Source organism: Quercus robur, chromosome 4 (genome assembly GCF_932294415.1).
Source record: "Quercus robur chromosome 4, dhQueRobu3.1, whole genome shotgun sequence".
NCBI lineage: Eukaryota > Viridiplantae > Streptophyta > Magnoliopsida > Fagales > Fagaceae > Quercus > Quercus robur.
Genome location: NC_065537.1, coordinates 73,476,718 through 73,488,409, shown reverse-complemented (window position 1 = coordinate 73,488,409; position 11,692 = coordinate 73,476,718). Strand labels below are relative to the sequence as shown.

Sequence of the window (11,692 nt, the reverse complement as noted above, 5' to 3'; positions counted from 1 at the left end):
GAGAGAGACATTAGAAATCATGTAATACACCTCAAGAAAAATAAAACAAGACACAAAATAAATTTTTTCTTTTCTTGTCCTTTTGAAAATTTTCAATGTTTCTGGATTTTTGAATAATCAAAACAACCTAAGATAATAAAACACCAAAAACTGAAAGAAAACATGTTCACGAATAATTGAAATAATTAAATTTAGGACAAGTAAACAACACTCATTTTAGAAAATCTTTTCTCATCCATACAGCAAATGTCTTTGGCTTTGTGGGTGAAGAACCATGAAAACCAGTTTATTTGAGGGATTACAAAATTCTTTTAAGAGAGACAGAAATCCTGCAATTTCTTTTGACAAGCCAACATACTTAAAATTTTCAAAAGCATATGAAATAATTTTTCTGGACTTCTGGCAGGAGATATATTATCACATATCCTAGACTGAAACACAGAATGCTTAACTTTCAATGTATGATAATTTGGATGAATGTAACCAGAAACACCACAAAAGTGATAGACCAGAAAAATTTGGAAACATCAATATCCCTATACAAAGATTTTAATGACTACATAAAGGCATTTATTAACAATTGTTCACCAAAAATAATTTTAAGATGGAGAAGGTTTATGTAAGTTTTTAGACCCCTAGAAAACACAGTATTTGACCTAATTTATTAGCCAAGTAGTTTTTTAGGTTAATTATTCAAATCTAGGTTAAACATTCATCACACATAGCATGCACAATGAAAAACTAAATAACACAAGATGTGATGATCTAGGAAAACCAATGAAACAAACTAGTTTCAAGGTAAAAAACCTAGGAGAAACGATCCCAAGAGAAGAATCCACTATATCAAATTAAGATTTACAATTGTTAGGACATATGTGGAACATGTTATGAACATATGTCATTTAGAATTGGCTGATTCTTTGATAAAACGCACTTTACTTATAATTGGGTAAATCTATGATGTGTTTAATACTTCAAGGAATAAGAGTTCAAGTCTAGTATTGAAGCCATACAAATCTGTCCAAGAAACAAGTGAAGAAATGTTGTTCATTAAAGCTCGACAGATAGCTCGACAGATAATATCTATCGAGGTCTCAACAGCTACTTGACAGATACAGTATCTATTGAGATCTACGAAATCAGAATTTCTAGATTTGATTTTCGGCTCATGCTTATGTATTTGTGTAGGATTTTTTTTTCTCACAACCCTAGACATATATAAGGCTTATTTTAAAGGTCATTACATAGGAGAATACATGGAGAACACATGCAAAAAGTGACCGAGTGCCTTATTCTCTCTGAAAAAAGCTATTGCGTCTTTGCGCCTTAGGGTTTTGTAATCAAGTGTTTCTTGATCTTCATTGTTGATGAAGTGAAGAACTTTGCAGCCAACAACATCTTCTTCAAGATGGTGAGTTAGTCACATATTGGGAATCGTGCATCTTTAGTTAGTCACGTACTGAGATCCGAGCAAAAGGGTAGCGTTCATATATTGAAGAGTTCAGAGGTTCTGAAGCGATAGAAGGTTTCTACTGTAAGTTCATCTACAAGGATTGTAGAGTCTAGGAACAAAAGTTTTGTACTAGATCTGAAACTTCTCTTTATTATAGTGGATTGCTTTTCGGGAAGGTTTACCTCTAGGTTTTTACTGTGAAACTAGTTTGTTTTATTGGTTTTCCTAAGTCATCATATCTTGTCTTATTTACTATTCCGCTATGCATGATTTTGACATAATATTGATGTTAGTTTCTTTTAACAAGGTTTATTCATAATAAATCTAATTAACAACTTGGGTTTAAAACTTGTTAATTCTATCAACCGAAGTCTAAATTTCCCAACAACAGTCAAGAATACCAATTCGTAGTGAATCTAACTATGGTTACCAAACTAAGCTCTGAAACTCTCAAACTTCTTTGATGTAGATCTGCTCTCACATGAACCTTGAGTTCACACTTTAGATCTTCCACATAGACCTCTAGTCTATGACTCTAAGACCATCCTTGATGGTTTAGATCCAACACCTTTGATGACCGCTATGCAACAACTTCAGATCTACAAGTTTTAATAATATGTAGATTGATTTTTGGTAGTGACTTTGAAATGAGAAGGTACAAAAACTTTAGATCTCAAAAGAGAAGCTCCCCAGTCTCTACAAAACATGTCTTAGGTTTTCCTTTAAATACTATGTGAATTCTATCTGAAACCCTAATCATTAAGTAATTTCATTGAGCAATCCCTTGGAGTGGCTCCAAGATGCTTGGTAGGACTTAGGAGTTCTGAACACAAGCCTCATGGATTTCATGAGATCTTGGTAACCACTAATTATATCAATCACTTGGAGTTATTATAGTGAGGAAGTTATCAATCGAAATTGTGGTTAAATGATTAAATTCACTCTTTCTCACTAATTAAGTTTTTGGGACAAGTAATAGTATATCATAACTAGCTTAAATCCCATGCTTAGCACCGACACTTATTATTATTATTATTATTGAGAAGTATTTTAATTGCAGGACTATTTTGGATAGATTTGATTTTTTTTTTTTTAATTTTTAATTATACTTCTGGATTTTGTGACCTAATATGAAGGATTCTTTAGTTTTTAAAATTGAAGATTTTCTCAAATCTTTGATTTAAAATATTATATTAGATATCATTTTAGATAATATTAGATACGTTTATAATAAATAAACTTAGCTTATAACCTGCACTATTTGCAGGGCGTGTACAATGATTAAGTATTAAAATTATTATATAGCATCAATATTGGAAATTATAGTGAGTTTCTGTCATTGCCCAGATATTGCTGGGTATGGGTATGGCAATTATAATAGAGCAATCACGGTGTTGACTTCAATGGGAACGCTTGGAATTGAATAATTAAAGTAATATTATTACTGGTCTAACAAAGATATGTTCAAAGCAAATCAATTTGATTGCATGTTAAGATCTAACATAGATATGTTTTAAGTAAACGAATTTGACTGCATATTAATTTTGGAAGGTGATGCAAGAGGAAAAATATAGAAAATCTTCTTATAATTTAACTACAAGAACATATGCTTCACCGGGTTGCATCCAATCCCCTGTATCATTTTTAGTAGTGTTTGCCACCACTTGCCGAGGTGCACCTCTAGTGTTTGGATCCACCTATAATTTGGTGTATTGTCCATATGTTGAGAGTATAATATGATGATTGAATTATTAAACTGTTAGGTTCTAAGGAATTAGGAACTAATATATTAGAACTTTATTTTGTAATGTTGGCAAACTATGATCAAAACGTTTTAGTCTTGTTTAGACTTGCTCAAACTATGTGGTTTTATGTAAAGTTGGAATCGAGTTACTGCAAGATTTACTGTGTAAATCTGCCTGGCTCGATCGATCGAGAATTAGACTCGATCAATCGAAAGTCATACAAATTGATTTTTCTATAGAATTTCCAACTCAGCCCAAGCCCGTTTGATGTGTAGGGTTTTATGTTTTGTCTTAAGTATAAAAGGGAAAACCTTAGCCACATTTCCTTGTTGCTCTTTATGCTGTGTGTGTGAATCTTCTGTAAGATCTAAAAGTGTTTGCCTTCACATACACTTAGGGTTTCCAATCTCAAGATTGATGTCGAGAGCTTGGTGATCAATTCAGTTGCAGATTCAAGAGCTTAAAGATACACAAGCAGGAGTGCTTGTACTTGCTGGGAATCCAAGAAAGAAGTAGTATGTGGACTCGGAGCTGTCACGTGGTCGTGGTAGTAAGTTTCCTACCCGAGGTAGCAATAGGATGTTAGTGGTCTAAGTCGCTATTGTGTAAACTTCAATTCTTTCATAGTGGATTCAGTTTATCTTGAAAATAGCTAGGTTAAATCCTCCCCAGGTTTTTTACTAATTTGATTTTCCTGGGTAATCATATTGTTGTATTCTTTATTTTCCGCACTTTACAATAATATGATATATATGTGTTAACCTAGATTTGATAATTTGACTAAGTAAACACTAGGCTAATTAATTAGGTTAATCTGGTTGTGTTTTAAGGGGTTTAAAGACAAACATAAACATATAAATTTATGGGTATAAGGGTTCATATATTAAGGATTAATAATTGCTCAATTTTCAGCAGTAATGCACATTTTTCAAAGAAGAAAATACATTTGTTTTAATGATTTATTAGCTTACATGCATAATTTCATTGTGGTTATTGTGCGTGATTTTTGGAATATATGCGTACAATTTGTCTGTAATTTTTGTAAAACTGTAAATAAAAAATAAACATTAAATACATCTTAACTACTATCCTTATGACATTTGTTAACAAAATCATTAATTTATTAAACTTTAATGTGCTCCATGTTTACAAGTTTTTAATTTTACATTTATTAAAATTTTAATGCAATCAATGATCAAACAACTCTTTGAGACTATGAGGTTGTATGACATTGGGACTTCCACTCCAAATTTGCTCTGTGAATTGCTGGTAGACCTTTTCGGAAGGATGAGGGGCATCAAAGAACACATAGTCACTAATGTTCCTACATAATTCGTACTTAGGACCAACTGCTCTCTTTCCTCCGCAACTATAAATTCCATTATATGGACCAGTTCCACAACATGAAATCTTCCCTTCTTTAAAACCTTCCCAACATAATTAAAACAAAGAAGCTATTATTCAATGGCAAAAATAAAAAGCAAAGTACAATTATAAAAAAAATACATATTGCACTATTAAAATGGAAGTGACATACCATATTTTGAAGGATTAACTATTCTTTCACCAAGAAAAGTGTAGAAATCGGCTATTGAATATTTGAGTCCTTTCAGTTGACTCTTTAGCTTCTTAAGGGCTTTAGGAAGTGCTTTATTGTGTAGTTTCGTAATTGATGTTACTTCCTCCACGCATGGATTGGCGTTTTCTGGTTTTATTGCTTTCACAAACGGGAGACAACCCAAAGGGTGCAGGTTTAGGAACACATGTTTTCTTCCTCCTTTCTTATATATTTCCTAACAAATCAAATTATAATTATGACCAATGAAATCATGAATAACCTAACACAAATTTGCTCTAAATATTGAATAAAACACTAGTTGTAATTACCTCGATCACAGTTGTTAAGTTACCAATTACCAAATTTACATATTCTTTTGGAGAGTATACACTGGAGTTTGAGGTAAAGCGGAAAAGGTAATCGTTGCTTCCAACGCTAGTTAAGTAAACAGCTTTTGACAACAATATCTTGGCTTCTTTTTCACCTAGTCTTTGCTTCAACAGAGTATCCAGCTTCTCGAAATATTTAAGTTGAGTATTTAGGGCGACCACCTGATAAGGAGGTGAAAAGAACAAAAGAGAAGTACACAACCGTGAGAACAAAATAGACATGCTTATATCATAAAAACATAATCCAAATCTCAAAATATGATGGAATATAGGAGAAAAAAAAGCTTATATTTCATAAGTATCCAATAATATATGAAGCAAATGCAACGATTTGAATTTGGGTACGCAGTATATCTAAAATGCTAAGAAAAGCAAACAGAGCAGCCCTTAGGTTATCTATTTTTGCCTAAACAAACAGAGCATTAATATCTGATTTAGAATGCTTGCAAAATAATCTTGCAAGTAAAGTAATTTTGATCTTACTCAGAGTACAAGTAATAAAAAAATCATAATCTTTCTTGTGGTGCAAATAATGTAACCATAGTATTTAGTCTTCTATAATTATCCTTTATTGGGTTCATTATAATACATAGAACCAAATATAAAGATGTAAGTTGTAACCATCAAAGGTTCCTGCAATTAATGGAGTCCTCTAAGGTTAAACAGAACTATAACTAATCATTCATTGTTTTCTCTCTCTTTTCCTTTCACTATTTTCCTTCCTTATATTCTCACGTACTTTCTCATTATCTCATAATATTGTTTCAATCATTCTACCATGGAGTCAGAATTTCTTTATCTTTTCTGTTAGTTCCAATCAATAGGAATATAGGATATATAGTTGTTAAGGAAGAGCTCTATAGGGCTATGCAAACAAACTTTAGCCCTAATTGTGCTTCATTTCTGAGAATCCTAATTAAAATTCTTTTTTTAGGAGTGTACATAGTCAGTAGAATGCATACCAATCCTTGACGAGTTTCATCAAGAGTACCAGCTCCTCCTGATGCAAAGTTAGCCCCATCAACGTACCGATGATAACCAGGATGTAGATATGGAGGAATTAGCTCCAAGTTTGCATACTCAGCTGCAATAATGCTTCAAAAATTAATTGAGTAACAATTGAAGTCCAATAGAAAACAGCACATAACTATTATCTTACCCAGGAAATCTGGAATTAGACGGCCATTTGAAGCTCTCCCAGTTGGGTACTTGAAGAAGGTTTCCCCATAAGGTGGAATATTTGCCCGGTTATCAGTAAGGGTATCGATATAGTTATTGGTTCCAACATCAACTAGTGAATCCCCGAAAATGAATAAGGCAACATGATCCTTTGGCAGGCAGATGTTACCAAAACATTTAGTTGGGATAACAATGCTTGCATACAAAATCAAGAAATAGAAATGGAACCTTAAACTCATCATGTCAAATCTTGTTTATACTTTCTATAAACTTCTCATTTATATAGGGTTCTAAACTTATTCAATATTTGAACATTCATGATTGGCTGAATGAGCTGATCACATACGTTAAAGATTTGAATAAACATTATCTAAAGACATGAACATGCTTTATTCTTACCTTTTCTAGTTACATGCTCTGAATTTTGACTAGTATTGCATGGCGACATCATCAATAAAGACAAGCCCAGACAAAAAATAATTCCAACCTCATCCAGTCACATGTACTAAATTTTGACTAGTATGACAGGGCAACATATAATTTATGGCTTGAGACCATTTAGCAAGATAATTTTCACTGAGAACTGTATAACTCAATTAGTCCCTCCTGATATTTCTAAGGAAGTTCAAACCCTTTCTTCCCACTGTAACTATATAATTATAAAAAAGATTTTAAAAAAGAAAAAGAAAAAAAAGAAGAAGTAGAAGATAATTTTCCAGTTGTAGGCATGGTTACCTGGATCAAGTCTACAACTGAAAGCGTGAGTGAAATTCATATCTATCATTCTCCTTCTATTAGCTAAATGAAAAATATGTTTACTTGGAATTGATAAAGTATACAACAAATTTGACAACTTTTTTCACGTATGTTGAGTTGACAGGTTTTCATTAATTCTTATCTAGACTCATCATTAATATTATATTTTTATCTACCACTAACTATTTACCACAGTCAAACTGTCAATTTTTAGTAAACTTTTTTTTTTCCTGTCTTTTTAGACTTTCCCAATTGATAAGCAAGATGTGTGAACCAACGGTGGTCAATGCATAATTTCACATCCTTTGGTTGGTGGCCTTCGTAAAACTAATACACAGCCAAGCTTTTGAAAAAATATCTTCCAGTGGAGCCACCTCTCATTTCAAGGATTATCTTTAATTTGTTGGGTACAAGACAATGATCCCAGACCCCTGAATTATTTTAGGTTTTTCTTTATCTTTAATTTGTTGGGTATAAGACAATGACCCCAGACCCCTGAATTATTTTAGGTTTTTCTTACTCTCAGTTTTTGACCATCTTCTAGTCAAAATGACTGAGGCTTTATAGGTAAATACTGAATCACTGATGATCTCTCTCGCATTTTTTTTAAATATATTTTTGATAACAACGAGAGATGAGATATTTAAACCGCGATCGATGTCATGGAGAAGTGTTCATTCTTGCCATTTTTTAAATTTTTTTAGAAAATTTTAAATATTAATTTAATTATTAAAAAAAAAAAAAACTAAATAACCAAAAGTTCCAATAAGTTTCTAAAATTATTATTTTAATCATCACCTATAAGTTTTAATTTTAATGAAATTCGGTTTTACAGGCTGTGCTTTTTGCAACATCATTTGGTATACTCTTGTCACGGCTTGCATTTTCATTTCAAATGAGGAATGGTCTTACTAGCATCCAATCGGTCTCAATAAAAACATTTTCCTTAATGAATTATGTGCGTTTGGATTGAAATAAAAAATTAAAATTATTTCACTATTCAACTTATTTTTGCTATTATTCATGAGTTACACTGCACTTTTTAGCACTATTCATGAGATCTACTGTATTATTTCAATTAATTTTTATTTTTATTTACAGTATTTTCAGTAATAATTTTTCAGTTTCAATAAAATAAGTGGTATCCAAATATACCCACGTATACCAGACTCGCATTCATAACAAAATTGGAAATAAAACTTCTATTTTCGGGACAAATGTAATACTTAAAATGGTTTAAGTAAAAATTATTCACATTGAAATAATGTACTTTCCAAATGTTGAGAGTATATAATCAAACAATTTGAATTATTAAAAATAGTAATTTATTAAATTCAGTCTATAAATAAGCTCGAGCATTTTTATTGCACTATTAATTAATCTAAATACATCAGTGTTCAAACAATGCTTTGAGATTGTAAGGACCTGTGATATTGAGAGTTCCACTCCAAATTAACTCTGCAAATTGTTGGTAGGCCTTTTCGGTAGGATGAACAGAGTCAAAAAACAAAAAGTCACTAACTTTCTCACATAATTCGTACTCATTGGATCTTTCTCCACAACTTGGAATTCCCCTATATGGACCACTTCCGCAACATGAAATCTTCCCTTCCGTAAAACCTTCCAAACATAATTAAAACAATGGTGCTAATAATTGTCTATGATAAATCTAAAATATTGAGTACAACAATAATAAAATACATAATGTACTATGAAAGTTAAGGACAATGTGACATACCATATTTTGATGGGCTATTTATTCTTTCAGTACAAAATGAATAGAAATCGGCCAGTGAATATTTGAATCCTTTGAGTTGGCACTCTAGCTTCGAAAGGACTTCAGAAAGTGCTCTATTGTGTAGTTTTACTAGTGTTGTAAGCTCCTCCATGCATGCACCTGTGTTTCCTGGTATTAGTGCTTTTATATATGGGACACAACCCAAAGGTGGCAAGCCTAGGAACACGTATTTTCTTCCTCCTTTCTTGTATATTTCCTGATAAATCAAATAGTTATAACCAACTTTTAAATGGAGACAAGAATAATCTTACACAAATTGTTCTAGATATTCTATAAACAGTAATTGCTATTACTTTGATCGCAGTTGTCAAGTTTCCCATCACCATATCTACGTATTTTTCTGAAGAGTAGGATTTAAGGACGCTGGAGTTTGTAGGGGACAAAGTAATCGTTGTTTCCAATGCATATTAAGTAAACAGCTTTGACCAGCAATGTCTTGGCTTCTTCTTCACCTAGTTTATGCTTTAACAGAGTCTCCATGTTCTTGAAATAATTGAGTTGAGTGTTCAGGTCTATCACCTGATAATGAAGGGGAAAGAATAAAAGGCAAGTAAGAAAATATTAGAAATATACAATGTCATAAGAACATAATCTATATGTCAAAATATGATAAATAGATAATAAAGAGAGCTTTCAAACCCTAGTTCAAGCATGAACAAATGCCTTCTAGGCCAATGCATTGATTTGAACTTGGGTAGTATATTAAACATATTTAATAATTCAAGTAGGTTAGGTTCTTCAACTAAATTTAATAATTCAAAAATATTGTTGTATTGAATATAATCGTGCTTGTTGTTTGTACTTCATTAGCTAGTGCAATCATGTGTTTGAATTTAGTTGAGAAATATAATGTATTGCATTTAAGAAATTGTTCCTTTTTTTTTTTTTTTTTTTTGGAGTAATTGTGCCAAAGTTTTTCCCTATAAAAAATAGTGCTAAACATGGTTCAGCAAAGTGGTGGGGGGAGGTTTTTGAGCCATGTGACCTCATCAAGAACCTTAGAAGACAAATTGCCACCATATCGTTTAATTGGAATTCTGATAGAGTTGGTGGCAGTTTGGGTTGGCATGGTTGTCGACTGCCCTAATCTTTAGGAAAAATAAACAAATCTAAGAACCCAACAACCAAAACTCAATAGATCTACCAACCCAAATGACCAAAACTCAATAGATCTAAAAACCCAATGATGGAAAGGCGATGAGAGGGAGAATGAGAAATCTAGGTTGAAAAAAGTCTAGGCAAAGAGGAGAACTATGGTGGTTATAAGGAGGAAAACTCACTTTAGGCAGTGAATAGAGGGAGTCAGAATTTAGAGGGAGGAACCAACAACCATACCGGCTGAAGTCAGAAACCTAGATACTATTCTTTGATGGCCACTCCATTCACTAGTAGTAGTTTTGTTGCTAGGTACGATCGGAGTGGTTCTGGTACAATTTGGTGGGTCAAATTGAGGCTTGAACAACCCTAATAAAAATTATTAACAAAAGAAACCATGACAACCTTGAGAAATTATTTAATACACTTGTTGTACTTCCTGCACTTCCCTTTCACGTAAATGTAGGTTTCATGTGTGAGACCTACATGTGGGATTCTCTTTCCTATATATGAGACGAAAGTAAATTACAGTGAATGCATTGAATAATTTCACAGCCAGCCCCAATTAAATCAGATACATAGATTCTAATCAACAGAATAGTTGTTATAGATGGACTAAGCAGAACTTTGAGCCTAATTGAACTCCATTTACGAAAATACTAATTAAAATTCATTTTTAATTAGCCTACATATAATCAGATAGAATATGTACCAATCCTCGACGAGTTTCAGCAAGAACGCCAGCTCCTATTGATGCAAAGTTAGCCCCATCAATGTACTGATCATAACCCGGATATAGATATGGTTGAATTAGAGGCAAGTTTGCTCTCTCAGCTGCACCAATACCTCAATTGTCAAATTAAGCAACAGTCCAGGCCGAAAAGAAAAGAACACATAACTATATCTTACCAATGAAATCTGGAATAAGACGGCCATTGGAAGCTCTCCCAGTAGGGTACTTGAAGAAGGTTTCCCCATAAGGCAAAAAATTTGCCTGGAGATTAGTTGTGATATAGTTATTGTTTCCAACATCTACTATTGAATCCCCGAAGATGAAGAAGGCAACATGATCCTTTGGCAGGCAGATGTTACTAAAACATTTGGTTGGGAAACTAATGCTTGCATACAGAACCAAGAAACAGAAATAGAACCTTAAACTCTTCATCTCAAATCTTCTTTACTTTCTATTGGACTTTTTGTAGCAATTTTCATATATATATATATATATATAGGGTGCTTAATTTGTTCATTAGGTGACAAAACTGCTTCCGTTGACTTTCATGATAGGCTGGATTAGCAGATCCAATACGTAAAATATTTGAATAAACATTGTTTAAAAACAAACATAAACAAACAATCCCGTCACATGCACTAAAGCTTTGATTAGTATGGCATGGCGACAAAATCAATATTTTATGTTAGCTTAGCTATGGAGACCGTTTGCCAAAGATAATTTATGCACTAAATTTTGACTAGCATGCAAATCTTTTGATAAAATATTTGATGGCACACCGACATAATCAATAATTTATGGCTGCTAAGCAGACCGTTTGATAAGACAATTTATGGTATGGCGACATAATCAATCATTTATGCTCTAAATTTTGACTAGTATGGCATGGCAACATAATCACAATGCTAAGAGGTTCCACCATGCACCATTGGCGTTATAATCATTCTATATATAGACAGACACAAAGTTTAGTGAGTATAGAAAGA

The 11,692-nt window shown here is 32.6% G+C and overlaps 1 protein-coding gene and 1 pseudogene across 1 annotated transcript; both read right to left on the bottom strand.

Moving 5' to 3' along the window:
- Window positions 1–4,297: 4,297 nt before the first annotated feature.
- LOC126723649 (GDSL esterase/lipase 1-like) lies at window positions 4,298–6,669 on the bottom strand. The gene is made up of 5 exons (XM_050427251.1): window positions 6,305–6,669; window positions 6,108–6,229; window positions 5,086–5,307; window positions 4,736–4,991; window positions 4,298–4,625 (listed from the first exon to the last, which is right to left on the bottom strand). Exons 1-5 carry the CDS (start codon window positions 6,564–6,566, stop codon window positions 4,387–4,389), a joined length of 1,101 nt encoding a protein of 366 aa, XP_050283208.1. The 5' UTR covers window positions 6,567–6,669; the 3' UTR covers window positions 4,298–4,386.
- A 1,634-nt stretch (window positions 6,670–8,303) lies between these two features.
- On the bottom strand, window positions 8,304–11,169 carry LOC126723650 (GDSL esterase/lipase 1-like; annotated as a pseudogene).
- Window positions 11,170–11,692: the final 523 nt, after the last annotated feature.

Coding starts and splice junctions, on each gene's coding strand:
- LOC126723649 (XM_050427251.1), bottom strand. CDS start 6,566: ATGATGAGTTTAAGGTTCCATTTCTATTTCTTGATTTTGTATGCAAGC. Junction 6,230..6,304: donor TCTAATTCCAGATTTCCTGG/GTAAGATAATAG, acceptor GCATTATTGCAG/CTGAGTATGCAAACTTGGAG. Junction 5,308..6,107: donor ATGAAACTCGTCAAGGATTG/GTATGCATTCTA, acceptor CCTCCTTATCAG/GTGGTCGCCCTAAATACTCA.